The sequence below is a fragment of the Canis lupus genome, chromosome 30 (assembly GCF_003254725.2).
Source record: "Canis lupus dingo isolate Sandy chromosome 30, ASM325472v2, whole genome shotgun sequence".
Taxonomy (NCBI): Eukaryota; Metazoa; Chordata; class Mammalia; order Carnivora; family Canidae; genus Canis; species Canis lupus.
Window position 1 is genome coordinate 19,969,922 of NC_064272.1, and position 20,598 is coordinate 19,990,519.

Genomic DNA, 20,598 nt, shown 5'->3' on the forward strand with positions numbered 1-20,598 from the left:
AGCTGTTTTATACTTAAGAACTTATTATACCATTGTTCTGTCTTCATGTTTATAACAAATTTCAAAGGTCACATTATACCTGATCTTTGTTCTGCAAATCTTTCTGGTGCTTATGTCTACAAATTGTGTGAAATTGTACTTACAGGATAGCAAATAGATTTTTTAAAAATGTATTATTTATTTCTTTAGAGACACAGTACATGAGGATAGGGAGGGGCATAGAAAGAAGGGAGAGAGAGAATCCCAAGGAGACTCTGTGCTGAGCTAAGAGTCTGACACAGGGCTCAGTCTCACAACCCTGAGCTCATGAGCTGAACTGAAACCAAGACTCAAAGCTGAACCAACTAAGCCACCCAGGCACCCCTAGGTTTTATTTTTTTCCTAAAAAACACATATCAAGGTACATGAAAAATGCTTCAAAACAAGAAGCATATTTTTTTTGTAATTACCAAAATGTGGGGTTTTTCTTTTATTATAGGAAAGTCATAGTTTACATACTCCCATGAGGAAAACTCACAGGATGATGAGAAAAATAGAACTTCATTAGTTGTATCACTGGTTAAATAGTAGAGAAAAAAGAGAAAAGGCATGGCAAATGGAGGCAGACATGCTTTGTTCCTATAGTATTAACAGTTGATTGATTGGAATATTGATGGTCTAAAAATACTAGTCATCACCTTTGGCAGGAAGCCTGATTGCTTTATTTCTTGGGTTCATTTTAATTTTCTCTTATAGTTATGAATAGAGAAGGCATTTCATTTTTTTCTGTGTCCTAATTGTTCAAAAAGTGACATATTAGAGCATTTTACCTTAGATTCCAATTTCCTAGAGGAGGAATTTTAAACAAAATAATTGTTTAGGATATGAACATCTTCCCTTTTGTAATCTAGAAACTGTACATGGCTAAAGAGGCTTATCAGAGTCAAAGCATTCCTTACCCTCATTTCTTGTTTTTTTTAAATAAATTTATTTTTTATTGGTGTTCAATTTACCAACATATAGAATAACACCCAGTGCTCATCCCGTCAACTCCCCATCACCCAGTCACCAGTGCCCCTCACCCAGTCACCCCCACCCCCCGCCTACCTCCCCCTCAGTGGCCATCACCCAGTCACCCCCCTCAGTGACCATCACCCAGTCACCCCCACCCCCCGCCCACCTCCCCTTCCACCACCCCTAGTTCATTTCCCAGAGTTAGGAGTCTTTCATGTTCTGTCTCCCTTTCTGATATTTCCCATTCATTTTTTCTCCTTTCCCCTTTATTACCTTTCACTATTTTTTATATTCCCCAAATGAATGAGAATGTTTGTCCTTCTCTGATTGACTTACTTCACTCAGCATAATACCCTCCAGTTCCATCCACGTTGAAGCATTTGTCGTTTCTAATGGCTGAGTAATATTCCATTGTATACATAAACCACATCTTCTTTATCCATTCATCTTTCGATGGACACCGAGGCTCCTTCCACAGTTTGGCTTGTGGACATTGCTGCTATAAACATCGGGGTACAGGTGTCCCGGCGTTTCATTGCATTTGTTTCTTTGGGGTAAATCCCCAGCAGTGCAATTGCTGGGTTGTAGAGCAGATCTATTTTTAACTCTTTGAGGAACCTCCACACAGTTTTCCAGAGTGGCTGCACCAGTTACATCCCCACCAACAGTGCAGGAGGTTTCCCTTTTCTCTGAATCCTCTCCAACATTTGTGGTTTCCTGCCTTGTTAATTTTCCCCATTCTCACTGGTGTGAGATGGTATCTCATTGTGGTTTTGATTTGTATTTCCCTGATGGCCAGTGATGCGGAGCATTTTCTCATGTGCTTGTTGGCCATGTCTATGTTTTCCTCTGTGAGATTTCTGTTCATGTCTTTTGCCCATTTCATGATTGGATTGTTTGTTTCTTTGGTGTTGAGTTTAATTAGTTCTTTATAGATCTCGGAAACTAGCCCTTTATCTGATACGTCATTTGCAAATATCTTCTCCCATTCTGTAGATTGTCTTTTAGTTTTGTTGACTGTATCTTTTGCTGTGCAAAAGCTTCTTATCTTGATAAAGTCCCAATAGTTCATTTTTGCTTTTGTTTCTCTTGCCTTCATGGATGTATCTTGGAAGAAGTTACTGTGGCCAAGTTCAAAAAGGGTGTTGCCTGTGTTCTCCTCTAAGAGTTTGATGGAATCTTGACTCACATTTAGATCTTTCATCCATTTTGAGTTTATCTTTGTGTATGATGCAAGAGAGTCTTACCCTCGTTTCTACAAATAAAACAGTATCTCCACAAAATTAAAATTGCCTTTTTTCTGCAGTCACTTCACTAATATAAAACTGATGTTTATCAGTTTTATTCCTAATTGTGCTAAGTCTTACGTTCCGTCTATAAATAGAAAAAATCCTGAAAGAACACAAATCAAAACATGACTTTGAAAAATTAAACTGAGTAACTTTATAAAAAAATGTTAGTGCTTTTCCTGTTTTATAAATTATTTTTACAGTGAGCATGCATTTCATTATAATCAGAAAATACATACTAGAGAGGAAAGTGACATATAAGATTGGTTTTCTTGTTTGCTTTGTTTTGTTTTTATTTAGACTGAGGAAAAGCCAGGATTAATGTTTGCCAATGAGAATCATTTTACTTTGCAAGTCACTTCCATAAAGTGTTGAGCATGATTTAGAAAAGCTTTATGATTCTTAAAAGAGGGAAGAAAAAGATAGAACATATATACACATCTATAAATACCAGTATCATTTGTCTTCTGAGATGTATAAACAGGAAGCTCCTATACAGTGTGAAATGCAACTTTATCTATAGCTACTAAAAGGGTATTAAAAAAATAAGAATACATTTTAGAAAGTACTCTGTGTTTGTTGGGGAGATTTGGAAATTTTAGAAACCTTAAAAATAGATTATCAGTAATTCTTCCATATTGCTGAATATATTCTGTCCTTGAGTGCTAATACCAGTAGATGAGGGCTCTATTTTTTCTTGGGACCACCTTCTTGATCTGTCTGGCTTCTGGTTTACCTAGGCCAGAGATTCTCTCTGGATAACACACCCAGTCCCATCCTTTCATATCAGAAAGGATCATATTAACTGTAATGTTATCTTTCTAGTAAAAACTACTACATATATATATAAATATATATACATATATATATTCAATACATATATATATGTATATATTCAATCCAACTCCTAACTGTGAGTTAGATTCCCATTTTCCATGATTCCCATTTTCCATTTTAATGACTAATTTGGGGGTTTCTCCTTATTTTCTTCCACTTTGTTTTATTCTATGCTCCTTAACCTGTCTTTTTTGACTTATTCCACAAAACTCAACTCTTGGCCTCTCTTAAAATCTTGTTTAATCTGGTCTTGTTTTGTTGCTAAGAAAGTACCTTATTTTCTCAGGATGCAGTATTTTCCCAAGAAAATACTTTCCTAACTATTTACTTCCTGAGCTTCTAAACTGACCATCCTTGCATCTTATACTTTGCTTCAGTAAGAAAAGTTGCCATATGTCATTTATTTTTTAATGACTTACGTATGTATGTATGTATGTATGTATTTATTTGAGAGAGAGAGAGGATGTACAAGTGTGAGGAGGGGCAGAAAGAGGATCCTCAAGCAGACTCCCCACTGAGTATGGAGCCCAACCCTGGGCTCAATCTCACAATCCATAAGATCACAAACTGAGCTGAAACCAAGAGTCAGACGTTTAACTGAGCTACCCAGACATCCTTCCGTATCTCATTTTTTTTAATGTTCAGCTTTGATAGACAATGCTCATATCTCAAAAATCACAAATGAAAAAGATGTAAATTATCATTTCCCGAAGACTGTAGATATATACCCTCTAGTGAACTATCCAAGTTTTTCCCATCTTCTTTAGCTTTTAAATGTTAGATTTATTTTAATACCCCACTCAGTTGATTCTCAGTGTGCTATCTAGTAAATTTTCCATGTTTCCTCCTTTTTAAAAAAAAGTAACTTCACTCTCTTTTTATAAAATGGATCATAGCTCTTTAAACCCAACCAAACAAAACATTTCAATGAAAACTTCTTAGCTGTCTGTTCAGAACTCTTTTTTTTTCTCTAGCATGTTGAATTTTTTAGGAACTATTTCTTATATTTATTACTTCTACTATAACATAAGGATTTAGAAGCCAACTAAATATCACTTGAATTCAATAAAAAGAAAATATACACATAGGGAGTTAGAGAAAATGTATGAATTGTTTACTTAATCCTGAAATATGTGGATAAATTCATATTCAAACAACTCTTTCCCTACCCTGCTTTCTAAATTGATATATATTTTACTCTTCTTGGGTTCATTAACCAGTTCTTCTCAACTAGTGTTCTATTGGGTTAGAATACAAACAACAAATTACCTGATGTAATTACAAATATAACTAAATTCTCTACTTATTTATTTTTTGTCTAAACAAAAATGCTATATTACACACTCCCAGATACACACACACATGCCTCAGCCCAGCTAGGACAGGAAACTGTCTATGGATGGCTGACCGAAAATCTATTATGCCAAGAATTGTTGACTTAATGGTATGACTTTAATGGTATTGAAGATATCCACTCTGCTAAGCAATACAGAGGAAGGAAAGATGAATAATAAATAGTTTTAATTCTAAAAGAACTCTTAACAGTCTTTTTTTTTTTTAAGATTTATTTATTTATTCATGAGAGACAGAGAGAGAGAGAGAGAGAGAGAGAGAGGAGAGACACAGGCAGAGGGAAAAGCAGGCTCCGTGCAGGGAGCCCGATGTGGGACTCGATCCAGGGACTCCAGGATCATGCCCTGGGCTGAAAGCAGTGCTAAACCGCTAAGCCACCCGGGCTGCCCTCTTAACAGTTTTTTGCAAGATGTCTTCATTATGAAATGAAGCTAAAAGATTTACTTGGCTTTGGCTATATTTATTGGAGAGGATGGATTCAATTGTTTGTATAAACCTTAATATGGGGGTCTCCCACTTGAATAATTCCTGTATTTGATCATATTGCTGCTCTGTAGACTCACATGAAGTATTAAAAACTTTGACCAGGGGATCCCTGGGTGGCTCAGCGGTTTGGCGCCTGCCTTTGGCCCAGGGCATGATCCAGTCCCGTGTTGGGCTCCTGGCATGGAGCCTGCTTCTCCCTCTGCCTGTGTCTCTGCCTCTCTCTCTCTCTCTCTCTCTCTCTCTCTCTATGTCTATCATGAGCGAATGAATGAATGAATGAATGAATAAATAAATAAATAAATAAATAATAATAAATAAATATCTTAAAAAAAAAAACTTTGACCAGATATTCATGTAATAGCAAGGCTGTATCTTGCTGTTTAAAAGTTTAAAAAAATTGTAGTGTAGCTTAACTCCCTGCAGGGAATCTTCCAGTACCATTACCAAACATATTCTGGGAAAACATGTGGTGAGAGGAATGTACTAATAAAGGGAAATATGCTGTTACCATACTGTGGAATTGAAAAATTGTGAAAAGTTGGTCTTCAACATTGTGAAGATACTCTGAAATGAGATTTAAGATATTCAGAAATGAGATTTAAGGATTATTAATGCAAAATATAATTGTTTTATGTAAATGCTAAGCTCCTACAGGATTTGTGTAAATATTCATTAATTTTGAATATTGTATGAAATATCTGTAACTGTAATTTCAGAGTGATGGTCTTTCTTTCAAGAAATCATATGCAGGCACACCTGGGTGGCTCAGTAGTTAAGTGTTTGACTTCAGCTTAAGTCATGATCTCAGGGTCCTGGAATTAAGTCTCATGTAGGGCTTCACATTCTGTAGGGAGTCCGCTTCTTGTCCTCTCAGTCTACCCCTCCCCCAGATCATGTTCTCTCTCAAATAAATAAAATCTTTAAAAAAAGATAAAAAAGAAGTCACCTACATAGTTTGATTTGAAAAGCACAGAAAAGGACTCATCCAGACAAGTCTCTTTCCTATAAACCTACAGTGGGTTCTGGAAAATCCACTGTGAGTGCTAATACTTAGTATTTATTTACTATTTTGAAGTCTATGGAATAGGTTCATTACCATCACAATTTGACCTTCAAAATAATACTACAGGTAAGTAGGTAGGTAGGTAGGTAGACGACAGCAAAGCTTAGAGACCGGAAGTTTCTGTGGACTATAAGACGCCTCAGTGGCAGAACATTGACTCCACAAAATATGTGTTATACCCCTACTATGTGTCAGGGACAATAATAGCCACTGTGAGACACTAAAGAAGAGAAATATGGAACATTGGCCGTAAATATGGCCTGAAGAAACCCATATTAAATGTCATGTGATTGGTCCAATGCTAGGGAACTCAGGTCTTCTGGTTACTCATTCAGTGAATTTTTCTACCCGACCAGTGGCTTATCATTGAAAGTGAACTACAAAACTTCCATGAACTACAAAAATTTATCTCCCTTTAAAATATTACCATTACCTTGGCCACATTTAGCCTTTACCTACTACTAGTGATCCCTTCTGAATTAGTTGATGAGCTCCTGCCTAAAGGAAGCAATGAAAGCAGTCCTCTGCAGAAGGAATTGTAGAATGAGCATATTTTGGAGCTGGGAAGGGTTCAAGTGTCAGGGAGGGTACAGAGTTAGGAAAGAGAGGCCCTAGTAGGATACAAGAGAGGATGGGGATATTTCTGGAGGGTTAGGGTCAGCCTTGAGAATAGTTTCCATCTACTTTACAATTTTACCAAGAACCAGTTTAGACCAAGGAGATGTGTGTGTGTGTGTGTATTTCTGCATGTATGTGTGTGTATATGCATACACATTTTTTAAATTAATGTTCCCTAAACACCATTATCAAGTCATAGACTAGGTTAAGCTCTAATGACTGATAAAGCAATGAGCAAGATTTTCATGATCCTTGGCCTCATAAGAGTCTACAGTATAGGGATGTGGACATTATCAAGTAATTAGAGCTTGTTGCTACTCTGAAAGAAGGTTGCATAACAGTGGAACCCAGTCTGGTCTGGAAGGTTAGCAAGTTCTTTTGTTCAAATGAGTGAATTGGGCCCTAGAATGCTGAGAGAAGAATAAGTGAGCAGAATGACTGTGCTTACTATCATTACTTAAGTCAGTAATTAAGAGGCTCTTTCAAAATAGCATTTTCAGGGAAAAGTGATAACATAGTTTTATGCTGAAATTCTCCAAATCCACTGACTTGGCTGGCATTGTAATTTATTTCATCTTTACAGAAAATACATGTCTTCAAGAAGACCTTACAGGCACTGATCTACCCCATGTCCTCCACCACCCCCCACAATTTTGAAGTCTGGACGGCAACAACACCCACCTACTGTTATGAGTGTGAAGGGCTCCTGTGGGGCATTGCCCGGCAAGGCATGAAGTGTTTGGAGTGTGGAGTGAAGTGCCATGAAAAGTGTCAGGATCTCTTAAATGCTGACTGTTTGCAGAGTGAGTACCTGTTTGGGCTAAAGATATATAAGCAGAGCCTGCCTTATCCTACATGTTTTCGGATTAGACCTCTTCAGTTCCTTCTGGTTTTCAGTAATTCCAACCCCTCACCCCTCCTATTGCACAAAGATTCACATATCACCCATGAAGTCATCTCCTTGATGATGTGTTCCCACGGTGTGGGGCTCTGACTTAGATTCCTCAGAATAAGCAATGACATGCTCACCAAGTAGAAAGCTTGAAAGTGACTTTTGAACTGTTTGGTCACTTCTGTCTCATAATAGCCCTGTGTGGAAGTGGGAATGTGGAAAGTCATGTTCCTCAAACAAGGACTAATGCTTAAGGCACACCCTTGTGATTACAGCAATCTGAATTCCTTCCCAAGCTTATTTGGTGTCTGCCTGACAGAGTCATATTCTTGGAATTGGGACGTTTTGTGTTTGAATATCAAAGACACATCTAACTTACCAGATATGTGACCTTGGATAAGTTTTTTAACTTCTCAGGGCTTCATTTTTCTCCACCAAATGAACAGGAATAATAAAATTTACCTCAGAGGGTTATGGGGAAGACTAAATGAAATAGTCTCTGCTAAAAGTCTGGCACATAGTAGATGCTCAATGAATATTAATAGCTTCCCCATCTTTTTACTTCTGAATAGGTACATGTCACTTCGACCTTTGTGACAAGTTATCTTAAATTTTCCATTTCCAAAAAACTTCTTTATACTGCTTCTTTAGATTAGGTCCAAAAATGCCAAAAAACATCACAGTCTAAAATACATATTATTGACTTTTCACTGCTGCATTGATTTGGTTGTGGCTGTGACCCTTAAATTACTTTAAAAAAAAAAAAAAGCCAAAGAAATCTATTTAAACAGGGACTTTCATTTGCAAATCCTTCTTTTCACATGTAAACATTGTCCCTTCTGTTTATTGTTTATATGAATACAGTGAATGCATAACATCCATGGGTTGCATAAAATTGAGGAGGATCAGAGGAAAATGTCAAAATAAAGATTAAATCAGAAATGCTGTCAGCTGGTTTTGTAGTAAATCATACACGTTTTCTCTACTTTATTAATATTCTCCCTACACCATCAGATCAGAAGGAGGCTATTAATGGTAATAAATGCGTTTTTTTTTTCAAAATAGGTAGTGTCTCTTCTCTAAAAAATAAAAAATATATTCAGGAATAACTGCTTAGGAGGAAGGGGGATTGACTGAATACTACTCAGCTAATTTACATAATCTCATAATCCAATTAGATTCAGTCTATTTATTTAAAAAATGAATTGTAAACAGGTAGTGACATTTGAAAAAACAAGAAAAAATATTGCCATCTAGAAACAAATGGCTTGAATCCATTAAGGAAAAAAAATGATGTAGATTATATTTTAGAAATGAGCTGATTCTTCTCTGTGTTTTAGAGACTAAAGATGTCACACTTTCATTCAACTTTAGAAACATTTTTATAGTATCTATTTCTGTTTCTTAAGATACGTTGATGGATGTTGGTTGAATTAAGCAACTTTTTTGAGGTTTTTCATTAAAATCCACATGTAAACTGAAAGAATCAAAAATTGTTGAGAAAAATGAGGATGGGTATGAATGCCCCAGGAAGGGAATATATTCTTTAGTAATACCTCCTTATTGTTTTCCTAAAATCCACACTTGTGTTGAACAGAAAGAGGCTTTGCAAGTGTATGAATTTAACTTCACTTTCCACAATAACTATCAATAAAATTTGAAATTGTCCCTACAGAATCAATGACATTTCCTTAAGAAATTTCTCTTCCCATTGACTTCAGCAAGAAGTTTGCAATGGTGACACACCTTGTATAAAATACTTCCACATATGCCTATATTAGAAGAAAAGGAGAGCATAAAAATAGGAAATCAGAATTGGAAGGTATAGCTAATTCAGCCAGCCTCCTGTAAAAATGAGGAGGTTCTATGATTTTTTTTCTCAAAATTGTCACTCTTTGTTTGAACACCTCTAGGAAAATGAATGCAACAATTCATCATTAGAAAATGACAGTGTGTAAATTACAATTTGAACCAAGCCCTGCCTCCTGGTAACTTCTATTCTTTGAACTTCTATCCTGGGGAAAATATTAATAAATGGACTTCCTTTGTGTATTAGGTTTTACTAATACTTGTCTTTTTCAAATAATAGTCTTCAGGTTTTTAGAACCCTTATTATTTTACTAATCTTTTTCTGAAGACCTTGCTGTCTGTCATCATATAAACACATACACTCAGAATAAAAACAAAAAATATATATACTTTACATGTGGTCTGACCCTTGATCCATGCCAAAGAGAGTAGGTAAAGTTACTTAAAGTCAGTTTGAGTTTTGCATATCGCTCCTGTCAAATCTTGGGACTGTGATCTATATACACTAGTAGTCAAGTGGGATTAGATCAGGTAATTGAAAACCCTGCTCATGAATCCAGTAATCCCTCACAGGTGCAGAGATTCCTAGAAATGTCAAATAAGTTCCCCCGAACTACTGCACCTCAGGTCCTGGCGAGGCAATTTTACTTGGTGCTGGTTCCTATGCTTTGCTGCCTTCTTGGCCCAAAGCTGCAAGCCATGTGGTATGGCAGATAGAAACAGAGACCAAAGAGAAGCAGATCAATCCTTGAGAAAAAAGACCTGATTTATTCTTCCTCTCTCAGTTTCAAGCCAGTGTCAGTGGCCAGAGTCCACCTGTTGTTTCTTTAATAACTCATGAGTGGCCTGCTGTTTCAAAAAGGCATTTCATTTTTGTTTTGGAAACAACATTTGGTGGTGAAAGAATTGAACTATTGCTACTGGAGGAGCAGCTGGTGACCCTAAGTGAAGTTAATATATAACCTGTAAGGAATTTGCCATGACAATTACAGTGATAGTTTTAAACTGATAACAAAAAAATATGTATGTTGCCTGGGTTGAAGTTGTGTGCAGACTGAGACATAAGTAGAAGAGAGATCACATGTAAAGTATTTTTCTTGATTATCTTTTTGAAGTAGAAAAGAGACAACTTTAAAAATTGGAAAAATATACAAATAATCATGGTACCTAATCTATTGGCTTATACTTCCTTACACATTTCCAAGGAAAAAAATCCCAGAATTCCACTGAATACGCATTCTGCCTACTTTTAATTCTTAACTGGAAATTTTAATTACCTCCTTAAGGATAGAAAGTATTTGCCAAAAGTTCAGAAAAGTAGCATCTTGTGAGCTGTTCTCTTGATCTGTGTGTTTCCTACTGACATGTGTTCTATTAGCCATTACAAATTCACAGCATTAACAAAATTTGGCTAGAGTATTCCTATCTACAAACTACATACTGATTCTCTTACTTTTGTATTTCTGTTACCACATTTTGCAACTGTGATATCTTAAGATGGTCAGTTATTTGTGTATATTAATTAGCTACTGTGGGTAGGAGCTTTCAGAGCTCAAGAAAAAGTAACCAGTATTCCCTGGACTCAGACATATTTTCTAAAACTGAGATGAACAGATGTGAACACATATCTTGGACTCTTTGAACATTCTACTCTTTTAACAATGATTACACGAGATAATACTTCTATAATAAGTACTCAAGAAGCTTAGAAGTAGGATTCTGTATATCCACTGCTCTAGGATGGAGGTTGTCCTCTTCATTTCTCCAGAATTTAGCACACGTTGTAGCATAGTTAGTTGCTTAATAATTATTGCTTATGCAACAAACGAGGGCATGAGAATTGCAGTTAGAAATAGCATGTTATAGTTTAAAGATCATTTTTTGTGGAATCACAGACTTTTAGGGGAGCCTTTGAGATCAAGGAATTGGGGAACCCAATCTACTGATTTTACTGAGTTCACATAATCTAGTTTCTTGTCAAAAAGAATCAAGTGGATAATATAGATAGGGTTAGAACTGAGGTCTCTGAACTCCCAGTCTAGTGTTCTGTCCTAATTTATAAAGAAACATGCAAAGTTTATAAGGGAAAACATGGAAAGTTGATTAATTTTACTGTGCTTTTCCACCCTCCCATGAGTACCCCTGACTTTTAGGCAAACTATGCTGCCCAGATGTTGGCCACACATTATGATAACTCAAAGCCTGTCCTCTGTGGTCAACCCATCAAGTTTGGAGTATATCCCTATTACAACTTACCTACTGCATTGACTTTTCTTTTTTTCTTTTTTTCTTTTTTTTTTTTTTTTTATGATAGTCACAGAGAGAGAGAGAGGCAGAGACACAGGCAGAGGGAGAAGCAGGCTCCATGCACTGGGAGCCTGACATGGGACTCGATCCCGGGTCTCCAGGATCGCACCCTGGGCCAAAGGCAGGCGCTAAACTGCTGCGCCACCCAGAGATCCCCTGCATTGGCTTTTCAACAACACTAAAGAGAAAGTCATCTAATAAATTAATTTGGGTAAAAGTGGAATTAATAATTACTGTAATGCAATGATCATTTTCTTAACCTCAAGGAATAAACTAATAACAGAGCATCTTCAGGTTTGAGATAGGCTGCTATAGGGGAACGAAAATGGTGAGTATGCCTTACATGATGCGATACAGATATTCAACATAAATAAGCAATGGATATATATAGATATATATCTAGATTTCATAGTCCTCAGTTACTTGAGAAAGATCTGGTTTCTAATACTGCTGCTACTGGAATTTTTCAAAACCTGAGCATCGTTTCTACATACATGAAAAGTTAATGATAATTATTAATGCCCCTCAGTTAAAGCCACCAAAAACACATTCATAGTTTTATTTTATTTGAATTCAATTAATTAATATAAAATGTATTATTAGTTTCAGAGGTAGAGGTCAGTGATTTATCAGTTGTAAATAACACATGGCTCATTACGCCACGTGTCCTCCTTAATGTCCATCACCCAGTTACCCCATCCCCTCACCCACATACCCTTCAGCAACCTATAGTTGTTTGGAAGTGAGGACAATTTGTGTAGGTTAAAAAAATCTTATCTACCAGGAGGACATATAAGAGTGAGAGTAATATCTGTACTTAGCAAAGTAACAGTAGTCACTAATTCATTTTGTATTTTCTGGTTTGTATAGTGACCTTGTTTTCAAGTTTATTCATGTTCAAGAGGAGAACAGCATAGCCTAGCTATGAATGCCAGGCTAGCTTCTGATAACACTATGAACTAGTTGTTCAGCCAACTTCCATTCAGAGGCTACTTTAGAAAGAGAAATAGAAAGAAAACTTGTTTAAAATTCTGTTTTCTTTTTTCTCATTTTTTTAAAGACATGAAAAAAAAACTTGTGAAAAGTGGTAAGAACAAAAAATATCTTTCCTCTTTCCATCTCTCCCTTATTTTTTTTTCCTTACATAGTAAAGATGCTTTTGGAGTTGAGCACTGTGTTTTCCTTTGTTGAAATTAGTTTTTCCCCTAAGCTACATAACTTTTGACTCTTAAATAATTGGGAAATCTCAAGGAAGTTAATATCTAAATAATGCTCATTTGATGTAATAGCTTTGACATACAATTTTGAGAGTGCATTCCTGACTTTGTCTTCTTTTAATATGCAAATATTTCTGAACTTGTTCTCAAAGTTTGTATTTATCAATAATGGTGTGATTGGATATGGTAGAGGTAAGCGAGGTGGGGAAGAAAGGCTGATTTTTGTTTTTGGACCCATGCTCAACAGAAGTAAAACTACTCCATAGAAAGTGGCGGTTCCTTGAAAGGCGGGGGGAGGGGGGGAGGTGCGGGGGGGCTCTCTGCCCACATTCTCCCAGTCTGTGAGGAGTAACCTATGAGAATAGGAGATGATGCTATGCTAGGTCTGTGATCCTCCAGTTATCCTTCTATTAATAGTCAATTCTTTGTTGTATTCCCCAAATTGTGTAGAGTATGTAGCTTTGCTTGTATAAAGGAAAGGAGACAAGTGGTTTGAAGACTGGAGGAGTTGTCCATCTGCTCCTTGGAGAGATTGGAGGCATGTTAAAAGAAGAGGATTGTCTTGGCTGTAAAACAACTGAAGGAAAAATTGTAGAAAATACCAGCTCCATGCCCATCTATAAGATTTCATGAGAAAGACAGAGGCACCAAGAGCAGGCTGACCAATAAGTTTTTACAGGGAAAGGTGAAAAAGCAATAAAGTCTCTTAGACTAGAGACTCCTAGTGAGATACATGCCACAGTATCAGACCTGCATGTTTTCCATGCATATTAACCATTTACCTCCTCTGGGTTCACCAGCCTCAAATGCAGACAAAAATTTATGGATATGAAGCAAAAAATATAATAGTTTCTTCCAATTTCTTTTTTTTTTAATTTTTATTTATTTATGATAGTCACAGAGAGAGAGAGAGAGAGCAGAGACACAGGCAGAGGGAGAAGCAGGCTCCATGCACCGGGAGCCCAACGTGGGATTCGATCCTGGGTCTCCAGGATCGCGCCCTGGGCCAAAGGCAGGCGCCAAACCGCTGCGCCACCCAGGGATCCCTCTTCCAATTTCTTTGAGCTTTATTTTCTTAAATCTTCAAGTGTTTCATTGGCTCCCATCTAGCAAGTACATACAGAGCATTAAGCGCAAGGCAGACATTGAATGCGGCACTGTTCCATGGGGAGAGCTTTTAAGGAGTTGCTTTATAAGTCAAGTAATCATAAAGCTAAAATCCCAAATTCCATGTTAGTATAAAATTCTTTAATACATGCTTGTATCTTCACCTTGTGACCTCTGGACCTTATACTTGCTCAATTACTAGTATTGAAACTTTTATACGAAACTTATTTAATTCTTACAATGACTCTGTTAAGAAAGATACTATTATTTCCTTTTGTTTTTCAGACGAGAGAATTAAGGTTTACAGAGACCAAGTAGCCTAATTTCAGATGGTTAGTAAGTGGCAAGTTAGGATTCACAAAGGACTGTCTCCTTGTCATATAAGCAAAGCATCATGAGCCACTATGTTCCTTTGCCTTACTTAAGAGTTATTTTCTTGATGTATTTATTCCATTTATATTTGGACTTATGCCCTTTTTTTGTGCTGACTATAAGTGCATGAAGTATTATATAGGCCAACTAGTTTCTGCTTTCTAATGATGGACCCAGCCTTTGTTTTCTGAAAATTCCAAACCTGAAGCCAAGTTCCCAGAATATTTTGTCTTTTCATAAGATTCCACAACATGCATATCATTTTACATTGAATTTAGTTTTGTTTTATTCCAGCATCATGGCCTTAGGGTGAGAGCTTTCACAAAGTTCCTAACACATAAAATTGAATCCAGAGCCAAACTAAACACTCAAATATGGCAATCATTTTATTTTAGGTTTTTCCCAAGAAATATTTTATCTTCTCTATTTGTTGAATGCATTCTGTTTTCTAAACAGCATGCTTGACACTTGGAACACACATTTGATTAAGGTTGGCCTTCCAGGCTAGCAATGGACGTACAGGCAGCCAGGCCAGAGGTGATGGATAAATGTTTAAGAATTTTGCAAGGCAGTTACTTAGAATCAGCCATGTTAGAGGTATTTACACCATAGAAATCTGCTAATATTACAGGTCAGGTTTGATTTTGTTGTTGTTGCTGTTTCTTTGTTTTAGTAGGGGAAGGGAGAAAATATGACCACTGAGTTAGGGAAGCGTCTATTCCTGTTAAGGAAGAGATAAGATATTATGCTCAGAATGGAGGTTTAATGGGGTGAAGTAAGTGACTTGAAGAAAGTAGAAATGTTTTGGAATAGCTCTTGAGAAAAAATTGGAAAGAGGAGCGATTGGGACCAAGAGAGACTGTTGCAGCTGTTAGATGTGCACAGATAATAATCTGAAAGAAACACTAAAATTGTAAATTGCCATGAAAGGTGGTAAAATTGGGAATTTCACATGAAATATATGTGTTTTGGGTAATTATAGAGAAAGTGAGGGTTCTGATTAAGTGGCTATCCCATTAAATTATGTAGAAGGGAACCATGTTGGATAAGTTTGCCTCTGCTTAAGGATGAATTCTCTTGTACCTCTTGCAAAGAAGAATTTTGTTTTGCACAATTGTATCATTTGATCTGTCAATTAAGTATTTTTAAAAGTAACAATGATGCATTCCATTTGGATAATGTATTACATTTTACAAAGTGCTTTCATTGTACATTATCTCTTTTGATCTCATTTACTGTTGATCCCTGGTTGACATATTACTCACTGTATTTCAGTGAAACTACTAGACCTTCTGTCATACACTTTGAAGGAAGAGTCATATAAATGCAAATTTAAGTTTATCTCTGTTGACTTTGAGATAAACAGGCCAAGCTTGAAGGAAAATAATAAACCCAAAGAGTTGGAAATTCATGGCAAATTGCAGCTACCTCAAAAATGTTTTCATCAGAAAAATCAGATGAGATATGTGGGTTCAATAAACAATAGGCAGTGGAAAGTGCTCGTAGATTGGTGTCTCTGTATCTCCTACATGGAATTAAGTTAAATAATTTCCCTCAGATCAAAACATGTAAAAGTAGAATTTTTTAAATGCCTCATATCTTTTCCTAGAAATAACAGATAAAAGATTTAAACATAAACCTCTGTTAACTTGCTCTCCCCAGAATAGTGGTTTCACAGTTGATGGGTTGTCTGTTGTTCACAAATTAGTTTTCTACTCCAACATCAAGAGCATTGGTGAAGGATTTCACAGCTGATTGTCAAGCATTCCTAATTGATTCTTTTAAAAAATTCAAGAGGCGGTTGTTAAGTACAGAGATTGGATTCCTTTAGTTAAAAAAAAAAAATTCTTAACACCAAATTTAGATTAAAAATTTCTTGATATTTAAATCACACCTTTGAATTTGGTGTGATTGCTTGAAAGAACATTTTTATGTGGGTGGTGGTCATCTGGCTCCTCCTGAATCTAGAAAAATAATCCAAAATACATGTAATTTTCAAGGACTTTAACACTTTCTTCTCTAGCTTTTGGGAGCATTAATAGCAAAACAGTAATATTTACTTAGAAATTTGGGAGAGAGTTGCATTTTATGGCACTTCTCACTGACTGAATGTTCATTCTTAGGATGGCTGTCAAATACCAGACTTTTGGGGGCACTTTGAATTTTGAATCAAATTTTTCAAGTTACCACTGTTTGTTCTTTCTTTTTAATGAACATTTCAGTACTTGAAGTAAAACTCTTTGGTAGCTGGAACTATTCAATGTAGCCTAAGCTAGTTTTACTGTATAAAAATTATGCACTGTGCAGTTAAACCATTGTTGATAAATTACAGACATGCTTAATTGTTTAAGGATATGCAATTTACAAATGTGTAGCTGTTCTACGGTCTGTTTTAACAGATGACTAGGGCATTTAGAATATCCTTTCAAATTAACTCAAATGTAATGCATTCATTTTTAGTATTCTCTTAAATGTGACTTAAGGCCTCAAAGCTTTGTTCTGTTTTGTTTTTGTTAAGATAAAGACAGGGAATCTGCTCTTTTTACCATTAGTATACTCATCCCTTTAACTTCCTCTAATTGCACCTTGGTTATTATGAATGAATTTTTTTCCACTTAGGAAACAAATGCTATACTTTCAAATAAATCAAGATTTTCACTAAAGTACTACTGTTGAATTGAATATGAATTTATTATAAAGAAAGCTAACAGCTGACCTTTTGCTCTTTTTCTTAGCTTCTTTGCTTAAATTGCACTTAACATTCAAAGACTTAGATTCAGAGAACGTTACTGAGGCTTTCCTTTGTGGTAGAAATCATGCAGATAAATTATCTTTTTAATATCTGAACATTCTACCAGATATTAGAATGCCTATTTAGAAATATATTTCAAAAAATCCTAAGTTGGAATATTTACAGTCATGTGGATAAAAATTGGAACTGTTACTAGCCATGAACATGAGTTTTGTTTTTTATTCTGAAACTACATCTCATTTGTTCGGCACCAAAACCTATTTCGTATCAGCAGTGTCAGTTCTTGCAGCACTGGTACATGGGGTTTTGCTTTCTCATTTCAAACTAACTAAGAAGCCATGAGAGTTGGAATCATGGTTCAATGTCAGCTTGTTGTATAAACATTGCATAGCCCTGAAGCCACACAGAGCACTGAAAATATCTGGCTGGTAGTTACAGAAGGTGAGGGATCCAGGAATGGACTTTTAGTAATCTCTCACTGCCAAAAGGATTTGCATTATGAACAAAAATACCCAGAAAGTTGAGACCAGTCATAAAAAAAATTAATTTAATTTAAAAATCCTGGAAATCAAAAAGGATTTTGAGTAGAAAGAACTTAGCCTATTGAAAACTATGGCCATATCACAAAATGAGAGTTCAGGTCACGTGTTTAGATTAGCGGTCATCTAGCACAGTGGTTTCCAAATCCTTTTTTTAAATAGCAGAATCACTTAAATTCTAAGTAAATGTATAACAGAAAGTGTTGGTATTTATTTCACAAGAAGAATTTAAGCACTTAAATGATAAATTCCATCATTAAAAATAATTAAGCACTTTGAACACCGGTATTCGAAATACTGTTTTGGGGGGGACATTTGCCATATATATCCTATTTTTTAATTTTGTTTTGCATGTGGTATATACCATATTTGAGTGCATTCGTTTTGTTTTTGGAAATTCAAGCCACTATATTTGCACAATACTTGATTTAACCAAATAATACAACTGAAAAAACTGGGAATCATGGAAGTCCATTTACTTGCCATTAACACAAAGGCTGGTTCGGAATCTCAGCCTAGATATTTTGTCCAGCAACATTTATGTTCCATGAACAAGGTACCCTGACTCCTCAGAATGAAAGCATTTATTCATTCTCCTATTCCTTCTTTTTCTCCCTTTCTTGAGCTGTCAAAAACTAACTTTATATGCATTGATGTCACCATTGATTTTTCCATTATAGGAGCAGCAGAAAAGAGTTCTAAGCATGGTGCCGAAGACAAGACTCAGACCATTATTACAGCTATGAAAGAAAGAATGAAGATTAGGGAGAAAAACAGGCCAGAGGTATTTGAAGTAATTCAGGAAATGTTTCAGATTTCTAAAGAAGATTTTGTGCAGTACACAAAAGCGGCCAAGCAGAGTGTACTAGATGGGACATCTAAGTGGTCAGCCAAAATAACCATTACAGGTAAAAATAGTTGCCTTTAAAATTTTGATTCCACATTGAGATTTTTATGTCTTAGAAATCACTGCTAATAATAATGATTATAGGTAAAATAAGTACAATTCTTAAATCTGGTCAATATTGACAAGAAGTATAGTTGGTACTTCAAATTTCTAAAATATATACTAGATAATTGAAGTAATTTCAGTCTGTTTGTTGTTCTAATTGAAAGCTCTTCTAGAGGAAGAAGTTCTCTTTTACAATATACTCATCAATACCCTGAAGTTTACGGGAGATTAGTTTTGAGCTGCCTGCCACTGATAAATTACAAGAGTAGTCACAAATCTCTTTAGTCAGTTTTTCTTAATGAGAAAACACATCATTTTACTTAATCCTTGATCAATATTCCCCAGACATTTGATTCTTGAGTCAGGACAATTTGAGCTTAGTGATGTCTAATAATATGTACCTCTGGAATTGCTTATTACAACAGCAAGTGCACATATGTGTGTTAATGTTTACCAAGCCTCTTAACTTACTCATATGGTACTTACAAGAAAAAATAAAGATGCATTTTTTTTAACTAGGTTGAGTTGATGAACAGTAACAGCAAACTCATCAATAGAAATTTTAAATCATAGACCTCTGATTGTGTTGGATAACTTTTTTGCATATTGTATGTGCATCTTTATTTCTCTATAATGTAAACAGTAATACGTATATAAGTATGTAGCTAGTATGTGTATAGAAGTGTATGTATATAGCTACTACTTATTATAGGTGAAAGCAAATATTCAAGGAATGTTTTAATATTCAGTGTTTTCATTCTTTCATTAAATATTTTTAAGTCCTAATATTCATGACAATAAAAGCAAACCATGGGTGAAAAGTATTAGAAAATCTGTCTTTCATTATTGCTTTTTTTGTTTGAGGAAATATTTATATTAAAAATGTCTATTTTCATTTACTTCAGTGGTTTCAGCACAAGGTTTACAAGCAAAAGACAAAACAGGGTCAAGTGACCCATATGTTACTGTTCAAGTAGGAAAGAACAAAAGAAGAACTAAAACCATTTTTGGAAACTTGAACCCAGTATGGGATGAGAAGTTTTATTTGTAAGTATATAATGTGAAACTATAACAAGTATTGATATATGTGGGAATAAATTTAAGACAGGCATGCAAAATATAGAAGCAATAATTATCTCCTATTTAATACTATCTAAGCAGAAATTATGAAAAGTGAAATTAATGTTATAAAGACACTTAATATTCATATTTACTATTCTTTATCTTTGGAAGCAAGTGAATAAAAAGAATGTTTCAAACAAAAGGTGGCATGGTTGGGGTGACTTTACAGGAGAAAAAAGATTAAAAATACTATCTGTAATTTCAGTTGACCCAACATAACTTGGAATTTACTGGCTTGATTCAGTAATATCTTAACATCTGAAGATTTAGGACTAAAGACAGTAGAAAGATTTTGGGCATCACCTGGCCCATCACACCCAAACCATGATGAAATGGTTGATGATAACTTTTACAACCTCTCATTTCTTGAGAATTTATTTCTTTTTAAACCTCTTATATTTTGTACCGAACAGCAAGAAATTATTTTTCTGGCATAGGTTCTTTTCTTCCTAGAGACCTAAGAAGCCTTCCAATTAGCATTTGATAGAAATGAAAATTCCTAACCCTGAGTGCTTTCTTTTTCTTCCCTCCTTTCTATACCAATGGTGTAAACAAGGATCTTGTTAACATGCCCAAGAGAGCAAACCCAACACATAAGGCTTGTTTGGGAATGTAGGCAACAGTGAGTAAGAAATATAGAGCTTTGTATATATGGGCTGATGAAAGGAGTATTCAGAAATAGGTCTGGGAAATCAGTTGGGACCAAATAATGGGATACCATAGAATGAGTTTGGCTAGTTCCTGCCTTTACGCTGATGGAAGATACTATTTTAACATTTTTGTTTGTTTGTTTGTTAACAGAAGTCAAGAAATCAATTGATGGTCATAAATTCAAATTTCTAAAGCAGTCAAATAAATGAATCAAGAAGGTTAAGGGTAACAGAAAAGGA

The 20,598-nt window shown here is 35.5% G+C and overlaps 1 protein-coding gene across 1 annotated transcript in view; it reads left to right on the forward strand.

Annotated features, from left to right (window-relative positions):
* The window catches only part of UNC13C (unc-13 homolog C), a 540,818-nt gene that overhangs the window by 199,930 nt on the left and 320,290 nt on the right, over positions 1-20,598 (forward strand). Inside the window, exons 7-9 of the mRNA XM_049104442.1 lie at positions 7,223-7,442; positions 18,315-18,542; positions 19,492-19,633. Coding sequence (XP_048960399.1) covers positions 7,223-7,442; positions 18,315-18,542; positions 19,492-19,633 — 590 coding nt within the window. The remainder of the gene's footprint in view (positions 1-7,222; positions 7,443-18,314; positions 18,543-19,491; positions 19,634-20,598) is intronic.